The 26,474-nt window shown below is 40.7% G+C and overlaps 1 protein-coding gene and 1 long non-coding RNA gene across 3 annotated transcripts in view; one reads left to right on the top strand and one right to left on the bottom strand.

Moving 5' to 3' along the window:
* Positions 1-24,936, top strand: part of LOC122970683 (thyroid hormone receptor alpha-B) — a 38,149-nt gene extending 13,213 nt beyond the window's left edge. For both annotated transcript variants that reach the window (XM_044336846.1, XM_044336847.1), the window contains exons 3-8: positions 3,313-3,413; positions 5,245-5,392; positions 5,825-6,030; positions 16,280-16,426; positions 18,860-19,118; positions 20,623-24,936. In XM_044336846.1, the coding sequence (XP_044192781.1) occupies positions 3,313-3,413; positions 5,245-5,392; positions 5,825-6,030; positions 16,280-16,426; positions 18,860-19,118; positions 20,623-20,873 (1,112 nt within the window). In that variant the 3' untranslated portion in view covers positions 20,874-24,936. The remainder of the gene's footprint in view (positions 1-3,312; positions 3,414-5,244; positions 5,393-5,824; positions 6,031-16,279; positions 16,427-18,859; positions 19,119-20,622) is intronic.
* LOC122970691 lies at positions 3,321-4,969 on the bottom strand. The gene is made up of 3 exons (XR_006399298.1): positions 4,525-4,969; positions 3,698-3,895; positions 3,321-3,406 (listed from the first exon to the last, which is right to left on the bottom strand). It is a non-coding gene; the product is annotated as an uncharacterized LOC122970691 (long non-coding RNA).
* Positions 24,937-26,474: the final 1,538 nt, after the last annotated feature.

The raw sequence follows: 26,474 nt of genomic DNA, 5'->3' as shown, positions 1-26,474 counted from the left end.
GACTGAGTGATGAAGTTAAAGGAGAAGTGACACATTTTTTGTTTTTTTGCTAAATTACTGTGTCACTTGCAGGCAAAATATTTCACTGGTAGTATGGTGGACATGTCTTCTCTTGTTCTAAAGTGCAAGACGCTACATAATTATATAAAAATGAATCGGTGCACTGCGGGTCAGTTGTAAGAATGTGCATAAATGCAGTAGTGACTTGCATTTGCAATGTGAGCAAAAAACAACTTGACATTATTTCCGAATGCTTAATTCATCCTGACATACTTTGGAGCAAGGAAGGGCATGGAAAATTCCACCTGAATACCTCTGGTGGCACAAACTCTCTCTTTCCAACAGTTTTTTCTTGCCGTTCTGAAATAATGGATACACATGAAAGGCATCGTGGGCTATGTAGTGATTGGTGTTACATCTGTATTTTCACATACGATGCACAAAGTAGATTTTTACCGATATCCCGAAGATGACAGTTGGATCCTGTTGATTTTTTAAAGAGGCTAAGATGATGTGAGGAGTATATGTGTGTGTGTGTGATGAGGAAAAAATATGGGTGTTACAATTTTGCGATGTTACAATTGTACCATTCTCCCCTGACACCATTGGTCAGATGAAGCCTTGGACAGCCAAGTATCCCAGAATGCATTTCGCACCAACTGGCAGCGATGGCAAAGATTTTGAGCCAAGTTAAAAGCTGTAGGACTGTTGTTTTAATATTAACCATTTAGATTTCCAGTCAGTTTATCAAAATAGCGCCTATTGGGAAATTTGTTCCGATGTTTTCGGAGACGTGAGGAGCCGCTGGCAGGGTGTGACCGGCCGGTCATTTCTGCTGCTAGCAGCCCGATCGGCCAGTCGATGTCCGTCTTCCTCCCGGCGAGAATATGATCCGATGAGCTGATCTGTGCAGCTCTTTTGTGATTTACTGCTGGCTCCGATGTCTCTGTAGCATTTTGATATATGATATAATTCCTTTTGGAAGATAAATGTTGGTCTCACAGATGAAATCTAATGATTTTAGCTGCCACATTAGTTTGTCTGAATGTTAAGTGAAGCTTCATGTTTTTACTGGACAGAACAACAGCGTTGCCTCTGGGGCTCCATATGTACAGATATAACCACGTTTCAATAGATATAAATGTATTAAAATGAACAGATCAGTCTTTATTCAATTGTTTTTATTTTATTAAGCTACATAACAGTTTGGATTTTATTATAGCTACACTACATACAGTCCAGCCATACACTAGCTTTTAACCTCGTCTTGTTTCCTCTCCTAAGGGTTAAGTGTTATTTTCTTTCACTACTTTTCATTAGGAAATGCACTTGTGTTGCTTTTCACTCCATAATTCATTCAAGTTTTCCCTTGAGTCTTTTCTGTTTTTCTCTCTGTCTATATTCTCATTATAATACCTAATGGATTTTTCTTATCAACAGAAAGATATTTAAATTATATACAAAAATCAATTTGGTCAAAATGTCATTTGCCCCCCTTTGGCGTTCAACCGTTGCTCTTTCCCTCCTCTCTTCTTTTTTCTCTCTTTCCCACCATCCTCTTCTTGCCCCCCCCCCCCCCCCCCCCCATCAACCCCCTAACCCCCAACCCCCCGCATCTAAAATCTGTAACAAAGCCAAAAGGCAGGGCCCAACTGACACTGCCAGTCACAGCTCTCATCACGTCTTGGTACACACACAAGTGAACCGTATATGTCATGAGACACACACACACACATATGCACACATATGTACAGTATGTACAGAGGGCAAAGAGTTGCCAGTGCCTCTCTCTCTCTGTGTGTGTGTGTGTGTGTGTTCAGTCTTTAACACACACACACACATACTTGTGTATTTATTTGTGACTTGCAGTGTACCATCTCCTCCCCCTCCCACTTTCTTAGCTATATATCATATGAAATGTCTGGAAATCTGCTATTTCCTGTGTCTCTGTGTCTCCCTCCCTCGTGCAGTCTCACTGGTCTTGCAGGCAGTATGGAAAAAGAACAAACTGTCCTGAGTTTAGGGGCAGAGGAAAGACTGCAGAGAGAGGAGGATTGTAGAGGGAGGGAGGGAGAACAATCCAAACATATTTAGATCTGCTGGCAGTGTAGTTAATGCAACCTATATATACCTTATAATAATGATAATACAGGTAATTAAAAAAAAAAACTTTTCTCAGAGTCAAGAACATAGGATTACAGCAAACTACAAAAAATGAGAAGGATGAGGTAACAAAAATGTGTGTTTTGTTTCATCCAATCATAATTCAAACTTTAAGTCTGGCTTAAGTAGAAACTAAACACACCCCCCCCCCCCCCCGGAAATCTTGTTTCTGCTGACCTCCGGTGGTTTACCTTCTCACTTGGCTGCAGTGATGTATAGATGTGTAGGGTGAAGTAGGGTAATGTGGGACAGTTTTTGTAATTGATTGTTGCAAGACAACTGTAGAGAAACCGGGTCCAACTGCTGTATGTTTATGTCAAGATTATGTTCAAGCGTGACCATAACTACTACTGTATCGCGTGTCTCTCCGGGCCAAGAAAATAAACACATTCATATATCACAGCAGACAGACTAGAGGGTGATTTTTCATCATTTGGAAAGTGAGGCAGAAGAGAAAGCTCATGATTCTAGCTCTCAGTGTGTTTATTGCACAGAATAACATCCATAAATGGCTCGTTTGAAGCTTTTCCAGAGTTGTTGTGAATCTCCAAATCTACGGCGGTGGTAAAAAAAATCATGTGTCGGGGTGTATTGAGAGGGTTATGTTGGCTGGGTGCAGTGGAGCTATACTCAGTGGTAGTATAACTCAGTAGTTCCATAAATCATCCAATCATCATTAGTGACCACGCTCCTGTTTCTCTCACCTGGACTACTGACCATCTTCACAAACCATCCAGTAGATGGCGATTTAATATATCCTTACTCGACGATCCTGACTTTGATAATTACATGATTCCTTCAGAAATAACATCATCACTACTTTGGGAAACAGGAAAAGCAGTCTTAACTGGAATAATCATATCATACTCCACATACAAAGGTACATCGAACAAAAGATTAAGGAATTAGAGAACATCGACGCAATTAATCCGAAAGCACAAACCCGGATTGATTTATAGAAATAGAAAATACAGCTGAGAGAACACACTAACAGGAAAACTGAATAAATTGTAGGGTGAGAGTGATGGGATAATAGTGCGATTGACACAGGAGGTGTGTCTACAACATCGTTAATAGAGTTAGATCAATAAAGGAAGAAATGGTTTTAAACAAGTGATAACCTTGTGTTTGCCTCTGCTTCTGTTTCAGGGTACATCCCCAGCTACCTCGAGAAGGATGAGCCATGTGTGGTGTGTGGTGACAAGGCCACAGGTTACCACTACCGCTGCATTACCTGCGAGGGCTGCAAGGTACGACTGCACACACACACACACACACACACACACAAAACCAAAGTTTCAGATACACAAGGTTCATAACCCACATAATATCTGCCAGAAAACCTGATACGCTGCCTTTGAAGTCAACTGCCTCTCTACACGTAAAACGTCGCATAACTGACAAATACTCAGGCGCGCAGTGATGCACAAACAGTCACTTACTTCAAAGCGTGCACACACATACGCCCGAGCTCATAAACACACCGGCAAAGATGATGTATTGATGTATATATATATATATATATGTATGAAACCTGTCAGTCTGTCACGTCAGCTCTCAGCCTCGTATCATCTGTCTGCCTCGCTGTCAGTCTGCCGTACGATTAGTCTCCTTCTGTTCCCGCTGTCGTTGTTTGTTAATGAGTGACGTGATATCTAAGGCGCCACTGAAGGGTTTGTGAATAAGCTTGTGGGGCGATGATGTAGTTGATGTGTGATTGATTGAGCCACCTCTAAAAAAACAAAAACAAAGAGAGAGAGAGAGAGATGTGTCTATGTTCATTCATAGACGTAAATAAAGTTGTATAAATAAAGTTTATTATTATAGTATATTGTATTATATTATATTATATAGCAAAAGAATACCTTTAATCTAATGCTGTTATAATATCAAGGTTTATTTAATGTATATAAATTCATTTCCCACTACATTTTGATCAGTTCACTCCTACACCATTGACTTCCAACACCACAATATGTGAATGTTAAGATTTATACAAATTGCCTCAGGCTTGGTAGCAAGTCAGGCAGACAACAAATTAGGTCATATGTTAGATTGAACATTTTATTTCCTATAATTGTCACATGCAAGAAGCAGCAGTAACAACTGTCAAAACGTCACTTTGCCTGTCTGTCATTCACACTGACTACATTTACAATGCAAAATATTCCGGTTTTTGCCCTTATTCCCGAAAAAAGACAATATTCCTACTAAGCTATGCAGATGGCTGCTCCAGTGAGAATGGGAATCACAAGAGAGAAGATGAAAAACATTAGTGAGCTGCTGGCCTGATATTTATAAGTGATATTTATATGGCTGATATTATAAATCTATAGTTATAGTTACAGGCACATCCAGTACCTAGGTTGTTCCATGATGTTTACTGCACTGCTGAGTGTTTTTGGTGCATCACACCGAGTCGTCACCGTCACTCAGGATAATAGAGGGCGCGCTCTGTTTTTTTTAGCCCACCCTGAACTCTCCTCTCGTTCCTCTTCTTCGTCTGCCTTCCTGCTCCAGCATGTCGTTTTGACTGTGCGAGGGTGCGTTACACAACCAGCCCGTCGTGCATCTCTATCCCAGCCTTGCAAACTGTTGGCCGGTTGGTTTGTTTACAACAAACAGAGCTGACCACAAGAGGCCGTGTGTATCCCATACTGCGGTAAAAACCCCGATTGAGACGCATATTCCGAATACGCTGTATGCATGTCCAAAGAATGCTCCTAAAACCTGAATAATATCGGCATATCACATGTCTTAATCGGAAAATGCTACGTTCCGAATAATTCAGAATATCCAAACTGAATATGCTGTTTACATGACCCGTATCAAATTCAGAATATTGTCATATTATATAATAATAATATATAATTCATGTAGACGTCGTCACTGTGAGCATCAATAAGCTGTGACTCAAAAATTCCATTCCGGAATCTCTGTTATCTTTTTCTCTGTTGTTCTCTCATCTTGTCCTTTTCCCCTCATTGTATTTGCTTCTTTCTCTAGACTATCTGACTCGATTGTTTCTCTCTGTATGTAATGCCCATCCATTCACCTCTCCCCCTTGTTGTCTGCCTGCAGGGTTTCTTCCGTAGGACCATTCAAAAGAACCTCCACCCCGCCTACTCCTGTAAGTACGATGGCTGCTGCATCATCGACAAGATCACCCGCAACCAGTGTCAGCTCTGCCGCTTCAAGAAGTGTATTGCAGTGGGCATGGCCATGGACTGTGAGTGTTGCAATTATATACTTGTACACACAGGCAAAATGAGCTCACAAACAAAAAGACATGCAAAGAAATGCAAAAAGAATGCACACAGACATGCAGTAGCTGGGGTATGAAGTCTCGCTTATTGCTGCTTTTCATGTTTGAGGATCACACTGAAGAAAAGTTATTGATGAATTTGAAATGACACATTTCATATCGTTGTGCTCTTAGACAAGGTCAAGAAGAAGTAATTATGTTGTAGTAATGCAGGAGAGATAAACAATGTGGGGACTTTATATTGTAACTTATAGAAAATGTATAAAGAAGCTGCAACTTGAGATGACATGCAAACTTTATGCAAAATCCAAACTAACTGCATACTTATTTTTTTGCTTTCTCATCCATGTCGCTTTTCCGCTCTCTTCCTCTGCCTTTATCTTTATCTCCTCCCAGTGGTGCTGGACGACTCAAAGCGGGTTGCTAAACGGCGTCTGATTGAAGAAAACAGGGAGCGACGCAAAAAGGAGGAAATGGTGAAATCCCTCCAGAACCGTCCAGAGCCCACCGGGGCCGAGTGGGAGCTGATCCGCCTGGTGACGGAAGCCCATCGACACACCAATGCTCAGGGCGCCCAGTGGAAACAGAAACGCAAATTCCTGGTAAGAGGACAAAAAAAAAAAAAAAATACTCAAAGTGATTACAGGCATATAAACCCATGTGCATTCAGAATTCCTCAAAGACAAATAAAGAAAACATCAATTTATTATAACAGCAAAACAAAAATGCCAATAATAGCACCATCTCTCACGTATACCTAGAGATACGCAAAGCACCTGAATAAAACACTTTAATTAGTTTCACATATTTCTGATACAAGCAGCTCAACAACCTTGATGTGTTTCTCACAGTTGCTTAATTGATAGATTAATTCAGCTATGGGAGAAAAAAAACACAAAACAAAGCAGCAAATCTACAGCTACTACAACCTTTGAGCTAATTGCTGATACCTGGAAACATGAGACATTGCTACAATGAAGTCAGATCAGACAACCGTGTTCAGTTTGTAAACCAATGAACAATTTAGTCAAATTATCTAAACCACTTTTCTTGGAGGTAAAACTGAAAGTGAAATGTCAAGATGGCTGTCAGCACGTACCAAGATACAACACGCTAAAAACAATTTTCTGAATCTTGAAAGAATTACAAAATTAAGATTACAGCAAAAAGCTTTGTCAGCTATTTCAAGGCTTTTTTTTTACAGTGCAAAAGAAAAGAAAAATGTCAAAGCAGAAAGAAAGACAGAAACAAACAGAGGAAAATCAACCTCATGAGGGTGTGGAAGGCATCTTGGGACTCTCTGAAATATTGCAAGGAATCAGGGAATTCTGCATGGAAACTGCCGAGAACTGTGGAGCATTGAAGAAGGAAATAAATTATGAGAAGGCATCAGAGTAAAGTGAAAATAAGAATAGATGCAGCAGAGAATTGCAGAAAATGAGGACCGTGTAATCAGTGTGACCAAAGTGCTTACCCATAAGTGTGCACCTACAGAGACAACTGGAGGCAAAATGTGTGGATTTCGGAAGGCTGTGCCTGAAAAATGTGAGGGAAATAACAAAGTTGAGTTCATGGAAAACCTTTATACAGGAGAAACTGGTTAGACAGGTCAATATTAGCTCCAAAACTACAGCGTGAGGCAAAAGGTGCTTCAGGCCGTCTGGGCAAAGAAGGACATTTGAGTTAATGATAAGAAAAGAACTTCGGGAAAGAAAGATCAAGTCAGGCATAATAGAAAGTAAGAAATACACAATAGGGGTATTTATTGATTTAAAAAAAAGCATTTGATACTATTGATCATACCATCTTAATTTCTAAATTACATACACAGTGTTAGAGGAGTAGTTCTAAACTGGTTAAGCAGCTATTTAGATAACACAGTAATATGTACAGTTTGCTGGTAATGAATCTGAGTGTATGAAGATTGAATGTGGAGTCCCACAAAGCTCCGTTTTGGGGCCTAAACTATTTTGTATATCAATGACATATGTGAAGTGTCAAAGATATTGAAGTTTGTTTTGTTTGCAGATGACACTGTTTTTTATAGTTCAGGAGATGAATTAAAAGCTTTAGCAGACAGCACTGTAAATTAAATGGATAATCTTAAAAGATGGTTTGATGAAAATAAGGGATCATTACTTTTGAACAAAACTAAGTTTATGGTTTTTGCTAATCAAAAACTGTCTATAGATGGAGTTTATATTGAAAGAGTATTCGAATTTAGGTTTTTGGGTGTAATAATGGCAAACAGACATGGAAATCTCATAAAGCACATGTAAAAACAAAAGTGTCTTAAGAATATTTCTGTTTTGAACAAAGCAAAGTATGTGTTAGATTACAAGGCAATGCGAATTCTGTACTGTTCACTTATTTTGCCATATTTTAATTACTGTGTGGAAGTGCGAGGCAACACGTACGTGAGCAACATAAAGCCATTGTTTATATTACAGAAAAAAAGCAGTAAGAATTATTCATGAAGTGGATTCAAGAAAACACACCAGTAGACTGCTAATTAAGTCAAGACCAATGAAATTTAAAGGTATAGTTGAGTTACAGACATTTTTAGGTATGTAGAGGGCAAAAAGCAGATTATTACCATTAAGTTTGTAAAAGTTGTTTGTTTTTAATTCAGAGGGTTAGGGTAATGAGACTATACGAAGTTAATGGGTTTCCTTAGTTGATGGTGAATTATTGTGTATGGATTTTGATTCGTTTTTCTCATGTTACAGTAAGTATTGGTTGTTAAGTTGCTGTAATTGCCAGACCATCTATTCCTGTTGTTTATTTAAGTTTGGAGTAAGAGGCCGGCGAAACAACATTTTTTTTTCTTCTCCCTGCTCCTTTCCGGTCATTGAATGTGTAAATTGAGTTGTGTTTTGATCGTGAATCGCTTTTTTTTTTTTCTCTTTTCTGGAACTGCCACGAGCGGAACAAATAAATAATGAATGAATTATGTAATAATCCCCTCATTCCACAGGAAAACTCTGTGTGTGTTCACAACTATGGCAAGTACAGATGTTTCCCAGGGGAAGTTTTATTGTTCGCCTTTTGTTGTCTCATGAGAATAAATTTGGCTTAAGTAGGGGTTTGTTTGCAACCTGTCTGATCCTCTGACTGGTTGTGTTTCTTGTCCCACATGGCCTCTTTATAGCATTGTCTAGGCATTCCCAGATCTTAGCAATTAACTTGGTGAGTACAATGTTATTGACTCATATAAAATGGCCAAAACTACAAGAATAAACTGGAATACGCCTTGAATTCTTCATGATTCTCTGCGGACATACCGACAGGAGGATCAAAGGCTGGTTCAGTTATCCTCAATCAAATGAATATCTGCACGAGCAGAATCAGATAGATGAGCCAAGAAAGACTCCAAATAACTCAGTACTTCTGAATTTCTCAAGCGAGCGACTGGCATCAAACCACTACTTTCTGTTAACCCATCATCAGAGGGATGATACTGCACACACAGATACCACCAGCGCAGCAGGAGGTGGCTGACTCTCTCTGAAAAAGTAGTGTTTAAGCATATTGACAGGAGAAACTCTGGATTTTCTTTTACAATCTTGGGTTTTAACAACATAATCTGTGCCACTGCTTTTTTCGTTCCACCGCGTATGGACATGGAAATCGACATCGGAGGCTGGATCCTGGTGACGGAAGCAGCACCAGGACTTTTTCACCTGGTTGGAAAACTCTTGAGACTTTTTGTCGTAATGACGTTTCATTTTGTTCTGAGCCTTTGCCAGATTCTGGAGACACTCACGGAAAGTACTAACAACATTATGCTCAACATTGGGTGACTCTGACAACCATTTTTCTTGCGCACGTTTGGCCGAACACTAGATCACAGGGACTGAAGCCTAAGGATTCCTGAGGAGTTTCTAACACCCACAGGAGTGACAGTACTTTGCTACATCGTTTTTTTTTTTTAAATCTCTGGGCCAAAAGAAATTATGCAACACACAGTGGTAGGTTTTTTTTTTTTAACACCAAGGTGTCCAGCTGAGGAGTCATGTGTGAGACTTAAGTACCTGTGGTTGGTATTCCTTTGGCATTACCACCTGGTTGACAACATTCAGCTCACTGGAATCAGAGCAGATTGTTGGTTTCCCTCGGTGGCTATGTGGCAGAGGACAGACACGGAGTTAAGGACAGGTCATTTTGCTGAGATTTTGCCAACATTTCAGACCCATTTGCACATTTTGACACTTTCTCAATCTCAATAGTGGGGGGGAAACTGAACGGAAGAGCTCACTCTCATCTAATGTAGCCATAAATGACTCAGACAAAAATCCACAGCTTCATTCAGTTTACGAGTCTGTGCACACGTAATTGGATGAGGGAGATGGGAGATGCCCCTGTGCAGCGGCGAAGTGGCTCTTTATAAAGCAGACGTTCCTCTTGAAGCAGCCAATCACCTGCCGGAGCTGGAAACTGATCCACCAATCACCTCCTTGTCTCTATACATACCTATTTACATAAATGTACACCCACACCTGACACATATATACATCCAGTCTGATGAAATCAAACACATTTTAACAAAAATTACCACCACAGTCGTAACAATACTGTTAATGACACTGTGCAAAAGCGATAAAATGCGACAAAAAAGTGTAGTTACCTCATCAAAAATTCTTCAAAGCACATATTAGTCCTTCTCCCTCACTGAAAATCCTGAATCTATAGACACATGGCAGAGGGTTAATTCACATTGTAAACTTAGCAGTGCTGCTTTAGTATTACTGCTTTAATTTCTCTGCTTTTTGCCTCATCCGAACGTAACAACAGAACCATATCGACTATGTCCTCACACAAACATTCATACTAATGCCATGAATGATAGGGTTTCATTTTATCTGGGTGCCAGAAAGCTGAGGCTCTTTCCTCATATTACTGTCAGTGTGGCTCTTTATGACTTTATCTCCATATTCCCTTCTCACTGTTTCTGTTTCTCTCTGCCTTCGTCTTCATTTCTCAATGTCTCTCAGTTCTCTCCAGTATTTGGAGGGTTTTTTTTCATTCTAATCCCTCTGGGCTCTTAACCAGACCTAATTCCCCTCATAGTTTTCATTCACACCTCAATGCTCTATTTTGGCTTTTATCTCTTTCTCGTCTTCATTTCTTCATTTGTCTCTTCTCTCATTGTCCCTCAGTGTCTACCCTTACTTTCCCTTTATTTAAAGATAATCTACATTAGCGTCCTGTGTGGTGTAGGTGGGTGTTAGATTGGAAAAATGATGGGGGGTTCATCTGGAGAGGGGTTGAAAGTGCTCATGGTGTAATGGCAGGTATTGTGGAGGGAGTTGCTAAGCAACTAGGAGGAAGTGGCCGGGTTTGGTGGGAAGGGGGCCATGTGGGGATTAGGTGAGGAGGTGTGAAGCTTCAAGTAGAGAAGAAGGTAAGAATTTTCTTTCTGGAGAAAAGAGCAATTTAAAGCCGGATTATGTTTTTAGTTTTTGAGATCATTTTGTGATCAAGATTTAGGTTTAGCATCGAGAGCTACAGCGAGTAGGTCGACGGTTAAGATTAGGTTTACGTTTCGTGTTCAAGAAACATATTTTTTTATCAACCCTGTAAAGATGGAGTGAGCCCGTCTCAAGAGCAGGGCTTGCAAACTGTGAAGAAGAGCTTATCTTAGGCCAGAGCTTGGTTCATGTAAAAGGATAAACAGTTCTATTTCACACAGGCTTCACCCTCTAATGGGGCTCTGGAGGCTGTAGCCACTGAACTCTGAATATCTAAATTTACATGCAATGCCAACCAGGATGAGCCCACTGAGCCCTGTGGGGACGGCAGCTATAAAAAGGGCCGCAATGACACCGCTCGTCATGCGCTGTACTTTTTCTCTCTGAAATGATGACTACTCACTCAGGAATGACTTTGTTGAATGACGCGCCGATTACAGTCAGCTCTACACCAGGTCAAGCCAAAGACTGGGATCGTTTGGTAAGAGGAAGAAGAAAATACAGATAAAGTGCACTGAAGTCGTTATATTCAGTAGGTGGAACTGCCAGTGTAAATATAGTATGAATAAATGCTGTTAGCAGACTCTAAATTGATGAGTGAATGACTTTGTGATGAAAATAAAAGACTACTAGTGGTCCATGTCTACTAAGAAGATGTGCACGGATATATATGCAGTCCTTATTAAATATCTAGGGTGAGAGGGTTTATATAACAGAAACCTTCACCTGCACTTTGATCCTAATACATCCATGATATCATCTGTTGAATTCATAAGATGTAATAACCCTTTAGGAAACCATTTTACAGCCTAAATTCCTTAAGGCATGGGATCACCAATGCACTGCAAATGTGGAAAGGATGATAAGGATTTGGATCCATACAGACTGTAAATCATTACACATCTCCCGTAGATATTTCAGAATTAACATTCATGTCGCAAACATCTCCCGTACTTCATCGCTTGGGTCCACTGTTAGATGTGGGCAGGACATTTTGATTCAATTCACTGCCACGTTCTGAAAGTGTCCACTTTAAAGTGTGATCATGAATGAATGCACCTGGCCGGCTTCGGTTTTAAGGATCGTCATGGCACTTAGCTAATGGTCTCCTGGCACTAAAGAGCCCGAGGGGTTTAGATTTTTCACAGCTGCTAAGACCAAACAACCACACAGCGTTGAAACCTGCTTCGCTCATTTGTCTTTCCCACTGTTGTATAGTTTGGCTTAAAGCAACTAAGCCTCTAGATCTGCAGGCACACACACACACACACACACACACACACACACTGGTCTGAGTTACAGTTACATAGTGTTCTCTCTCTCACAGTCTGTGGTCAGGCATCTGGAAACATCTTTTACGAGCGCAGATTCTGTTCATACGGCTGTGTGTGTGTGTGTGTGTGTGTGTGTGTGTGTGTACGAGCATGTCTACACATCTGTCTGGAAGTATTCCCGATAGTTTGTTATGTATAAAAATGCATTCAAATTCTTTGTGATTAGCCTGTCTGTGACGCAACAATCCTCTGAAGCGTACTGTACGTGGTTGATATGACACTGAGTGTGTTGTGTGTGTGCATGCATGTGTTAGTACATATTTATGCTACTGCTGCTGTGGAACATTTAATAGAACTAAAATTCACACAATTGTAAAAATAATCAAGTATGACTGCGAAAATGGTTGCAGGATGCTATGTAACTGTACCCTTGTTCCCTGTATCGTGGGAGTAAACGTCAATCCGCACTTTTCACGCTCCAAGTCTTTTATTAAGTTTTCCTGGCCAAGTGAAGGAGCCTTTTAAATCATACAAATCTTCAAAATTTTCAATTGCAACTTCTGAAATTTATCCACAGTCATTCGCTGTTGTCCCAGCAACAACATCACCCAAACAGGCACCGCTCAACCTGCTGGCTTGAAATCTTCTGTTCAGCCATTCGAATCGGTACAAAAAAGCTTCAGCAATCGGAAATCACAGGAGCAACTGTGATTCGGTACTTGGTGGACACAGAGGTCAAAAACATCAGTCTGTTTTAACATTATATTACCAAATTATTTATATGAATCAGGTTTAGGTGTCTACTGTGTATTTTATTGTCATTGAAGAAAAGTGTGTGATGAGTTTTTGCACTAAAAGTGAGTTTGGAAGTCAGACATATTAGCACCTTGCAAAATAGCCGTTGAGTCACTGGTATTGGATCAATAACTGTATCAATCTCCCCTGTTATATCATTTTTTATTTGATTTTATATTATGAGACAGTAAAAATACTTTCTTTGCATCTCGAGTTTATAGACTTACTCTATGAGACAGTTTCCCCATGACTGCACAATATTTTTCCCTCAAAAGTAACTTAATACAATTAACTTTACTCATGTATAATTCATTTTAATAAAATAATAATTCATAGCGCACTGGCGAAACCATCCGTTTTGATCATCCGGATCAAAACATATGGACCCCATTTCTCTTCTCCGGCGTTGCTGCAACAAACTTTTCAGAACTAATCCATCACATAAAAGGTAAACAGTTGAAATACATCATATAACTGTTGAGACTGCAGTAAAAAAAAAAAAAAAAAAAAAGTTATTTTCCCCCTTTATCCTCTTGATTTAGAGATCGCCGATTGCCAGTATGTGCTGCTGAAGTCCAGATATGTTGTGCCTCTTCTGACACACATTGCAAGCTTCTTTTTTTACCAATTTCTTTAGAAGAGCTCAACGCCGATCGAGAGGTCGATACTATCTCCCCACAACGTTCAGGCTCCCTGAACAACAAGCAGGAGTGTACTGCACAACAGCAAAGACATAGTATAACCCTCGCCAGCTCTGCGGGGGGTAGGCAAGTGTTTTCCCTCGGTGCCACACAGATGGCCATTCGGTTAATAAGTAAACAATAACAGTTGCATGGAAATCACATTAGTACATAAGGAAGCACATGAGAAGCCCCTCACAAACAGCAGTATAATAAAACAAACATAAACACACACATTTGTTTGTGTATGAAATGGTCTGTGGATGTCTCATGTCTAGTTTTTATAGCCATGTTGCTACTAAATGTGTGTTTTATTGTATCTTGATGCACTCAATTTACCCTCTTGTTACCTCACTGTTTAATACCTTATTTCTCACCGTTTTAATCTCTTATTTTCACAAAAGCCCTCCTACAGATGGGTGTCTTGTCTCTATCTCTTATATATACTTTCATTGTATTGGGGTCGAGGCTATCTCGACACCCGCACAAATGAAATGAAAATTTCTTTGCTAGATTGCAACTAGAGATGAGAAAATATGTTTCTCCAACACTGTTCAAAGCAAAACAATTTGAGATAAAGAGACTGTATTCATTTCTGTCATCTCTGTCAGTCGTCACTCGTGACATGCGGCTGAACCTGCGCCGGCTTTGCATTGTGGTTCGTTTCTAAGCTTTTCTACTTGAGACTGTGGCTCGCATTCATTCAGCTGCTCTCTCTGTGTTGAGATTTTTTTTTTATCAACACTGAAATGAAAAATGACTTCCACCAGTGAAACCAATCATTTGCTTTGGCTCTCGCATGCCGAGAGTTGCAGTCCATCAAAGTTATTATTCCAGATATTAAAATTTTCCATAATTGCTCAGTAGACTTGGGTGTTATCTATTATCTATCTATTATCTGTTATCTATCTTTTTTTTATACCTTTTTGACATTTCACCAACTGTATTTGTGTTTAAAAAATAAAAAACGTAAAAGCTGAGCTGCTGCTGATAGAAGTCATTGTAGCATGTATGACATTGTCTAGCTTACAATGCTGTGTGTGTAACATGTAATTAGCCTATTTAGATAAGTATTGATTAATGTAATGACCCACGGAATAATGAATAGACAGGAAATAAGCGCCTTTCTTTCATAGATTCTTGCTGGAGGACCTGATGACACTTGTTGCCGCGGCAGATACCGATTTGTGGGAATAAAATCAAGTGGCTAGTAAGGGACTAAACCCAAAATACTCCCAAACAGGGGCAGAGGCATCTTTCTTTTTTTACTAGTCTTGCAACGTTATCCCTACCGCTCGCAGTCGCCATCTTTCTCCGCACAGCTGCCACCAGTAGAGACCTAACTCAATCACATCAATACAGCATCTCCGTATCAGTTTAATAGAAAGAGGAGCGTCTGTGTTTTTGATGGTATTAAGAATCATACTTTTCTAAATACCTTGGTTTACCGTAATACCTTGATACCGCTCGAGCCTGTTGCTCAGCTCTTAGGGGACTGAATAAGTTCATACTGATTTATGCAGCGCTGATTTACGCAGCCCCTCTACGTCTGGATTATGACGGATGATTGCCTGTGTGAGGTGATTATTCTTATACTTTTATCTCATCCCATTTATTGTAGAAGTCCAGCTTGAATAAATGACTACGGCCTTGACACTCGCTTTATTCACCGGAGCATAAAACAATATTTTTCATAGTCACGGCCTGAATTCACACAACTTTGTAAACATATGTATTAATGATCTGCAGTTCCCCACTGTGGACCTCTTAAGTAATCGCTATCTGTCTGGTGACATGCCCCATTCCTTTCACAGAGCACTATCTGCTGTCCTTATCTGATAAATTGGATTTAATTTGTCTCCTAAGGCAAGAGAGCACTTTGTAGAAAGGAGAAAAAGGTTATAAAACCGTTCAAAGCTGCGTTGTTTCCTACACTTTATTTCCCTCGAAGCCCCATAACACTCTTATCAATTCTTCTATAATGTTATTTTATTCTTTTATGCTCCTCATCTCTAGGAACACACTCATACTCTCAACTGTAGCTTGTTATAATGCGCTCTATTTTATTCTAGTGCAGTTTCTTGTCTGTTTCTTGCCTTCTGCACTCCTCTCCTTCTCTATTATGTTAAATTTACTTTCAAGTTCCATTTAAACGATGAGACTGGACCAAAACCAGCAATTTATTATTCCTTCTCTTCCAATACTTGACTTCCCTGCAATATACCCAAACTTTTTCTTTTTTGTTAAGGCTCAGTAATTTCCTAAAACAGCTGGGCATTGTAGTTTTCAGCTAAAGTTACTCAAACAGGAGTAAAGAGTGCATTTGTCGGGGACTATTTTCAGCCGCGGATTAATACACGTTTTGTGATCTAGTGAGTGTTTACAGCACCAGCTCAGTGTATGTGGGATTGATTTAAAATAAACTGCAGTGCCCATGTTTATCACAGTGAAGGAACATGTCCCCCTTTGCAGCCAGACAACAATAGAGGCACAGAGGAAATAAGCTTTGGTTACGCAGACAATACTTGTTAGTAGGTTCTTGCACTTTTCTACCACCATTTGCTCATCTTTGGTGTTATTCATCACTATAATCTAATCATCCTCCCACGTTTTCTTTTTTTTTCCATTTAGCCAGACAAAATCGGCCAGTCCCCGGTTGCCCCGACGTCGGACGGAGACAAGGTGGACCTGGAGGCCTTCAGCGAGTTCACGAAGATCATCACTCCTGCCATCACCCGTGTCGTTGACTTTGCCAAAAAACTGCCCATGTTCTCTGAGGTGAGTGGTGGTTAATGGTCTGGTGGAGCAAAGCGCTGTGTGTGGGAGTCTGACAGAGAGAAAGATATAACACATACCAGACATAGCCAGGCTTCTGGCTGGCTGTAAGCGCCTGTTTGTTGAGGAAATGTGAGATTTAGGGGGTCGATTTTTCTCATGAAATTAACAGTTCTTCTGTTTTTTGAGAAATACCACAAGAACATGTGGTACAAGAGGTGTAACCAATATCTACAACTTACTGGTATACTGTAGAAAAATACAGGTTTCACAATTTCACACACATCAGATTTTCTAAATAATTCAGTTTTACCAGAATAATCCAATGCACTGTTCATTATGCTGATCATTTCCATATTGCTATCGTACGCCTCGGAAAATATGTACGCCTCGGAAAATATATCCAGCAGCAGCCTTTTGTGCTAAAAGACAGTCAGAGAAAGACTTCTGTTCCCGTCTTAATTAGCAACGTATAATCATGTTTCTTGTCTCTGCTGCTTGTAATGAGACCTTGTGTGATTGGATAATTATCAGGGTAGCTGAGTTACTGTGTGCGTGCGTGTGTGTGTGTGTGTGTGTGTAACAAAGAGAAGCTACGTGAGTGGGAGTCTGGGGCGTAATGAAAAGAATAAAATCCATTTTGAGAATATAAATCACATACTTTTGTAAGTACAGGGTGTCACTTTTTTAAATCAGCATGTTTTAAAGTAGAATTCAATCACCTTGTGAAATAATGCTACTATTATTCTACAAATGTTACAATTATGAGGGATACTAGCATTCAAACGAGCGTGTAAACTAGAATAAATTCCTCATTTTATTCTATTAATTTTAGAGGCAAAGAAACACAACAGTTGAGTTTTCAAGGTTTTAATATTCTAAGCACTGAAGCAGATAATTAGTCATGTTCAATATGTTATCTTTAACTCACAATATATTAAATTAGATGATGAAAAGAGCCTTTTTAATCTGATGAAAGATGCGGAGGGAGAAAACCTGTTCAACCTACATGAGATCTGCTCACGCCGGCTGCGGTGAATTACTGATAAGAATGCACAGAAACAAAGCCGGCACTCGTCGAGCAGCTAAAAATTAGTCTATTGCTTTTGCACAAATTGATGCAGCAGTAAATGCATTATAAGCGTTTACTTTAAGCGTGCCCTCCAGGTACAAATTTACAAGACAAATCAAGCCAATGAATGCCAATTAATCTACTCAGCAGTCGAGAGTGAAATAAGAAACAAGCTTACATTAAGGTGAGATTTAATTCAGCACACCAGAGTCTGTAGATTTAATCAAATGAGTTTCAACCCAGAGATTCTAATATCCATGTAAATCAGGGTGTATTAGTCATAATCTTTGTTCATCAGTGAAAAAAAAAAAAAAAAGTCTGCCTCTTTTCAACCCATCTTCATGTTTCTCTCCCTCCCGTCCCTTCCTCTCCACCACATCTGTGCCTTTACTTGCTCACTTTTATTCCTTCCCAGCTGAGCCTCCTCTGATTACTCTCATCATTTGTCTTTACTGAATTCCTATGAAAGGATTGATTCCGGTTTATTACGACTCGGGTATTCACTAAGTTAATGGTCTAGATCTGGGAATATGGCGACACGTCTAAAATAAAGTCAGACGAGGCAGTTAACAGGAGCAGTCTTGCGATCAGACGTGGTGTATTAAACTTGAATTATCTTATAAAGTTGGGTGTCGAGAGCCGGTTCAGAATCTAAATTTTATAAATGCTGTATGTAAGAATTGGGAAACATTACATTATTATATGCAAGTTCCTTAAAAACAACTTTTTTTTGTGGGTAAGTTTGGAACTTCTACGTTTCCATCTACATCATGGCTGAGCATGCATCAGTGCACATGTATAATGTTTACAATATGGTGGACCGAGGCCACGGAAAATAAGGGTCCTCCCTTGTTTTTCCAGCCCTCAGTGAACCAGTTTTTGTGATTCCCAGACAAAGACTCAAGCAAAATGAAGCCTAACACTGCAAACATTTAACTTGTGAATGGATGAAGAATATTTATTTCCTGCTTAATTTTTTCTCTCTCTTTCTATACGCACAGAGTTTAACCTTTATTTTTCTTTAGAGGTTTTTTATTTTATGCTACTGTGTGTTTTGTTCACCCCCTTATGATTGAAGACATACAGTATCTCATTTTAGCTTACACACAACTTATTAGTGGCAAGATTGAAGAAATATTCTTTACCTGTTTACTACAAAGAACCACAGCATAGTTTATCATTTTGACATTGACTATTTAAAGCAGCTTAAATCTGCTAAAACTAAATGTGTTTTTTGCTTTCAACATATTTTGGTATTTATATTCTATTACAAAATATGCCAATATTAGTGTTTTTTTTTCCTTTATGCTTTGATTTTAAGGTTTTATTTCTATGTAAAGTATATATTTACCTTTCCTCGCCAGCTGCCTTGTGAAGACCAGATCATCCTGTTGAAGGGCTGCTGCATGGAGATCATGTCACTGCGAGCTGCTATGCGCTACGACCCCGAAAGCGAGACACTGACGCTGAGCGGGGAGATGGCGGTGAAGCGTGAGCAGCTAAAGAACGGCGGGCTGGGCGTGGTGTCGGACGCCATCTTCGATCTGGGCAAGAGCCTGGCGCAGTTCAACCTGGACGACACAGAGGTGGCGCTGCTGCAGGCCGTGCTGCTCATGAGCTCAGGTTGTTGTTGACTCAAGAACTCGTGACTTAGTTGTTCAACCCTTTTTCTGACACTTGAGAATATTGCAGGGCTGTGTAACATCGGGGGTCAAGATATTCAAAGTAAATATAATGTAAATTTTTAGTCGTCTGTGTCCTTACAGACACAAATTCAGTGACAGCTATCTAGCTGAACGGACTTGGCAGAAATGGAATATAATATTCATAAATATGTTTTAATTAGTGTATGATCACCTGAAAATAAGAATTGTTGTTTTCGTTACCTTAGAATGAGCCCTTTATATTTACATAGGGAGCGGGTCCTCTTCCACGGAGGCCGCCATGTTGCACCGCCATATTTCTACAGTAGCCCATAACGGACAAACCAAACACTTGCTCTAGAGAGGGCCTTTCATGTTTTTCGCTAGTTTACATGCTTGTCGGGGGAGGGGGAGGGGGAGGGGAGGGGTATTCCGTTGGTTGCAATCTGCATCCTCATCACTAGATGCCACTAAATCCTACACACTGGTCCTTTAATGCTTAAAGCAGGAAATCTAAAGTGTGAAATGTGAAAAAGAAGCTTTCACGCTTAGTTTTTTCGCTGCTGACTGAGATCTTCTCTGGTTTGAGAACACGTGTCACATAATATGTTCTCAGTTTTGGATGCAAATAAAGAAAGGGTCCATAATCTTGGCCTCTTGCAAAGACACAATGTGATAATATTTAAGTATACACAGGTTATTAAAAAGTAAGAGAAAAAATTTAATTAAATATGTGAGCATTAAGTATGAAATAAGACAAGAAGATATAACATAAGAAGAGTATTAAATATATATATATTTTCTTTATCATTTCAATTATTTAATATGTATTTGAGTTAGGAAATTTTTAATTTTATGCTTCACAGATTTCATTTAAGGCTTGTCTAACACTAATTAGGGTTACCACTCAGAAATATAGTTTTTGAATTCTCAGTTGACAAAAAATGATCTCAGATCTCAGTTGAATCTTTCAGGTCTAGTTCTGTATTAAATTATTATTATTATTATTATTATTATTATTATTATTATTATTATTATTATTATTATTATTATTTTAGATTTAATAAAGGATTCAGACCAATAAGTTGATTTTATAATTGTTTTGTATTGAGAAAATGCTATCGACTCTAGTGCATGACGGTACATACAGAATATCCAGTAATTGTCTGTGATAGCACATGGAAGTGTTCACTGAGCTGACTGATGGTCAAATCTTCCTGCCAGAATGTTGACATGTTGTCAGAATTATACTGAGTTGATGATTGCCTATGCACTCATTTGCAAATGTCCCCCCCCCCCCCCCCTCTTCTACCTCCCCCGCCCCTTCTGTCCATCACTCATTCTCCGTATCTTCTCCCTCTTACTCTCCCTCCTCCTCTCCCTGCATCTCCCCACTTATCTCTTCCTCTCTGCCTTCCCACTTACTTCCATCCGCACCCGATCCTCCTCTCACCTTCACTCTCCCAATCCTCTGCTTCCCACAGACCGCTCGGGCCTGACCTGCGTGGACAAGATCGAGAAGTGCCAGGAGACCTACCTGCTGGCGTTTGAGCACTACATCAACTACCGCAAGCACAACATTCCCCACTTCTGGCCGAAACTCCTGATGAAGGTGACAGACTTGCGGATGATCGGGGCGTGCCACGCCAGCCGTTTCCTTCACATGAAGGTGGAGTGTCCCAACGAACTCTTCCCCCCGCTCTTCCTGGAGGTCTTCGAGGACCAGGAGGTGTGAAATACAGTTGCCACCGCGCAAAGGGAAGAGGAAGTTGGGGCAAACTGGGAGATGGGAAGGGCCATCATGTTTATGGGGGAAGGATGGAGGGAGAGTCCTCTTGGCAGGAGTCTGCGTTTCTCCGACATTGTATTCACAGTATGTGGTTTAAAAACTGGAAACAACAATAACAGAAACAACACACCAGCAACAGGAGTCAAGCAAACAGAGGATTTTGTTTTTGAACACCCTCTCCTCCACCTCTTTCTCCTCCTTTTACTTACCCCTGTTTTAAAATCCGTGTGGGGGCCCTTCTGTCTGAGCATGATGTCTTATCTAAGTAAGAGTTGTAGCCATTTGCCAAGACACGTACACAGACACACACAGCACATGCGCATACACACACACACACACACAGCCACAGCCTGTTCCACCTCAGTTCCTCAGAGCAGCGCTCTTAGCAGGGGTCCATCCTCCCCTCGCTGGTTCTTTGTAGCGGTCACAGATTCACACCTGTTTTGAAGCCCACATTTCCAGCTCCTATGCTGGCCAGCACCTCTCAGTATTATTTCTGAATAAGTGTTAAGGCAGTAATTCAGAAAATATGGACAATAGTGACACATTATTGCTCACAGCCACGCAATCAGCAGACACTGCACATTGAAATTTCAGCAGATGCTTTTAGCATTACTCTGGTGTATAATTGCTGTAGTGAAGCAGAGCTACCAGACCTACTTATTATCAATTCCTCAACTCAATCTGAGCCGTTACAGCTGTTTTTGGAGCTTGTTCTTCTTAGATCCCAGTGAAACCGGTGCTATATTTATACAAGGCTACTCCACTTTTATGAAATTGTGTTGTCTACCTTTGAAAAACGTGCAGACCATGGCTCCATATCTACCTTCATTTTTGTCATTGGACCGGCTCCTGTGACATACGATGCGCGCACACACACACACACACACACGCACACACACACAGACACACACACAAGACACACATGAGCAGACTTGCCTTGTCATTGTCCATGCTGCTTGTGCCAGCAGCCTACCGTCTTATGAATGACAATTAAGCCCTTCTCTCTCCAAGAAAGAAAGAAAGAAGAGAGGGGAGGAGGAAGGGGGGGGGGGGGACACTTGGAAGGAGAGAGGAGGGAGGAAGTAAGATTTAATAGCTGGATTCAGAGGCAGGGGTCAGAAGTAAATCTCCCACACCCAGCCTCTAAGGAGGGTTTGAATAGCAGCAGCCACAGCAAGGCAGCGAAGCTCATTCACACACACACACACACTTCCTCTCTATCTCTTTATCTCTCTCTCCTTCTGTCTCACACACACAAATATAAACATGAAAACACACACATCACCTCAGAGTAACATGAATGCCTCATTTTACTGTATGCACTGCATGGCAGTGTTGATATACAGCCCTAACCTGCAGGGTTTGTACAGAGTCCTCTCCTCACAGACTCAGCTCAGTGTAGGCCCTCCAGGATTCCATACACATTTGCCTTTTTTTTACCATGGGCATCACTGAGAGCAGGCAAATGCCAAGAAGGCTACCATTTACCTCAAAGTGGACACACCCCCAGGCTGAGGCAGCAATACTGCCCCTGTGGTGTCAGGCACTACCTCACCTCTGTGGACATAGGGCAGCTGCCCACAGCCTACACACAGACATACACCATTCAAGTTGGCGCATGTGTAGATTAACACACAAATGTGCATAATTTATGTGTAGATGCACACTTGTAGTCATGGAAAGACAAAAAACACTCACAGCATAAACACACACACACACCCTCAGTGCTATCACTTGGTTGAAATGAAATACCACTGAAGACAGGAGGGCCAGCCATCCCCATGAGAAGGTTTTACCGACTCCAGGGAATGGCACCCATTACATTCGGGTTATCTCTTTTTGTTATATGGGACCAAGTGTCATCTTTTGAAATTTGGATTTACCTGTTTCTGTCAAAACAGAAACCGACTCATAGAAGAGACGAAGGACAGTGTGGATGTCCAGCCCAGCTGACACCCATCTGAGCAAGCAGCAAGAGGATAGATAACAGTAACTGAAAACCCGTGGTGGCCACGCCCGTTGAATTAGCATGCATAGAAAGGGCAGTTTCCTTCTGCGTCATGGCGATCTTACACTGTACTTATGATGGCTGCCATTGGATTTTTATAAAAAAAAAAAACTAATTGAAATAAGTTTTCTTTCATGCATGGACAGTGCATTTGACATAAAAAGTTGGAATGTTATCAACTGAAATGAAGCCTTATCGGTGGCAACTCAAAAGCTCTTTTAGTCTTATGCACTTTGCCCACCAATGCTCACCACTATCATAGTAGTATCACACAGTAACTATCCATGGCAGATATTGTGGTGTACCAGCCAAACAAACATTCAAGAATGTTGATCTGATTATAAAAAGCCCACTCTGTTCATTCCAATTCTGGGGCCAAGCCAAATCTAACTGGGTTTACCACTCTTATAAGAAGAGAATGAATGGGAAAAAAAAAGAGATTAAGAAAATCTATTTTATATCCAATGCCAAGCAGTAGTTCATACTGGGCACTTGTACAGGATGGGTATTCTGTACCCCTCAGAAGTACCTAAGCAGAGGAACGTGTGGCAGGGATCATGGGTTAATCGTTACGGATGGCCAGGCCTAACTGCTTCAAACATCTGGAGCAATGCTGGGAGGAGAGAGGAACTGGAACGCCACCTTTGGGCACAATGGTGGAGTCTGGTCTGACTCTCAGAAGAACCCCTTCCACAAGCACATCACCACTTCTAGAGATCCACTACCCGCCCTGCCCCTACCCCTTTCTAGCTCATGACAATGCCCTTTCTGGAGCCTAGCTCAGACTGAATTGCACCCCACCACCATTATAACACCCCCACTCAGCTAGGCTGGTGGGAGTTTTTGCACTACTGCAGCGGTCCTCCCTTCAGCCCTTTACTCATCAAAGTTTAACCAACACCCCTTGTTGGATTACATATTAGTTTCCCCCCCCCAACTAAATATACCCCCAAATGGGCACGCTGACCTGCTCTGTGTAACAGAGCCTGGCAGTCGCAGTGGGCTCAGTCCCAAACCTGTCCCATTGTCAGTATTAGACCGACAGCACATTACCACCACCCCTTACCCTACCCAACCACGGATGGAGAGAGGTCCCTGCGTAGGAGGGCAGCACTTACTCATTCTCCCTGTAGTACTAATTTTCCTCTCATCCTTCTTATAGTAGAGTCAGCCCGGTGACATTTCAAATTCGGAGCCCTCCTCCAAACAGCCTCCCCTCCATCATCATCCTCTCCCCCCCCCCCCCTCTTCTCTTCCCTTAAGCACCCTAGCTATTTTACCCACTCACCGCTGAGTGGGTCACCCCCAGTTTGGCCCAGAATCATTGACACCAAACAGGATCCAGGCCTCTCCCTTGTGAGACAAGGCTGGCCATAACTGCCCTTTTAGAGCGGCGCCACCGAATGAATGTGAACGGCAGAAGCAGCAGCGACGGGAACAACAGACTTGAGCGCGAGAATGTGAGGATGCGAGAGAAGAAGAAAGCGCAGGGACAGGAAACAAAAAAAGCTGAGGGCTTTAACCCTCATTTGCCATCATTGACATGGGCGTGAGAGGGTGATGTGGCTGGTTGTAGAGACGATGTTAACGAACACTCGGAAGAAGGGGAGACGGCAATGTAGGAATACGTACAGTCTCCCCTTCGGTTCCAAAAACAACCACACATGAACCCCCGTTCCCATGCCAGCTGACAACCCCAAATGTCCCCCCCTCAGCTCCTTCCAAAAGGATAACATCCAACTTTCATATGGTGAGGATCAGAGAGATCCCTTATTCCAGAGATGCAGGTTTGGAATTCCAACACATCTTTGCAAAAGAACTGAAAAAGAGAAAAAAAACCTTATTGATGTCTTTTGTTCTCGTGAGCTGACTGGGTATGTGTGTGTGACAGTAAGGGTTATAATGCTGCTTTACCTTCTGAGTCTGATTTAGATTAAGAAAAAAAAAAAAGATATATGAAATGATTATAAATCCATAAAACAAAATGAAAAGAGATGACTTTAAAAAAAAAAAAAGACTCCTGAACAAAATTATTGGAGATTTTTTTTTTTTTTTTTCATTTTATCATTGTTTTCTTATTTTTCTGTTTGTTTTTTGATGCTTAAACTGCTCTGTGTAAAAGAGGAAAAAAAAACAGCTGTAGTCACTTTTTGACCATGCGTGCAGTGTAACATAGAAAATATTTCCCTTCTTTTTCACATCTATAGTTTGTGTTGATAAGCCAACTGATCTGTTTGTCTGTGTGTCTGTCCAGTTGTCCGTCCCCTTTTATCAGGAGGAATTTACAACCAACAAAACAGGAATTTCTTTTTTATATTTTGTTTCTTTTTTTATGAAAAATACAACTTTGGAGAAAAGAAAAACACAAACAGGAAAAATAATGCAACAGAAACTGAAAATACAAAAAAAGAAACTGAAACACAATCTTGTCATACCTCACACAACACAAAACTCAAAGGAACTTGGGAGGAGTCATATTTTGCAGGCACATGTGAAAGTTCAGAGATGCATATATAGATTTTAAAAAATGTATATGTTAAGATAATATGTGCTTGTGTGTACGCATCAGTAGAAGTTACAAAAGGACTCTTCCCTCAAGCTTTGGTGCTCTCTATCTTATTGATTTGGTTCTAAGATGACAGGAGATGAAACGCAAACAGGAGAAAATGTTGTGAGACATTCGAGATGATCTCCTAATGTGAGCGCTTCTCCAACTTAAAGGCACAGTCTATAGACAGTATCTTAAAATGTGAATGGCCCAGAGACTGAGGGATCATGACTTTTGTAATGGCTGAGTGTTTTATGGTATTGAATGTAGCTGACTGGAGGGGGCTGGACCTGAGCCCGGCACCCACAACCTAACTTCCACGCACCAGCAGAAAGGATAGTGGTGTCACATAGACGTTACAAACAACCAACAAAAACAGAGAATATATATTGCCCATCTGCAAGGTGCAATACTATGTTATGTATTTTTGTATGTTTCCTTTTTTGATTTTATTTTCATTTAATTTACATTTTATTTTGGCCATAACCAAGGATGTAAATACAGAAACATACAACACTCAAGATTTATTGCAACAAAATAAATTTAACAGCTCCATCCCACTGTCATGTTAGAGAAAAAAAAAAGCAAAAAAAGTAATGTGTAATGCTTCATACATTTGTATGTGTGCACTCTCACATGTGCATGCGGATCCATATTCAGAAGTGCCCCGTGACATTAATCATAAACCCTGTGCCTCCTCTTGTTTGCAAAGAGATAGATTCTTACCCCACGTATTCTCACCACGACATGACATGCTACACATGAATGCCTATAGTTGTGTGTGTGTGTGTGTTCACTTATGGAATCAGATTCAGTTTTTCTAACTATTGATGTGAGTGTTGCCAGCAGCCTCAGTGGCTAAAGGTCAGGAAGGCACTGGGGTTGTTTCGTAGACTCGGTGGGAGGTTGGGGAAGGGAGATACGCAGAAGCAGGTTATTATTTAGCATGAATGTCAGCTAACCTGGCTGCCACACACTCACATCATAG

Source organism: Thunnus albacares, chromosome 20, assembly GCF_914725855.1.
Source record: "Thunnus albacares chromosome 20, fThuAlb1.1, whole genome shotgun sequence".
Classification (NCBI taxonomy): domain Eukaryota; kingdom Metazoa; phylum Chordata; class Actinopteri; order Scombriformes; family Scombridae; genus Thunnus; species Thunnus albacares.
This window is presented reverse-complemented; position numbering and strand designations above follow the sequence as displayed.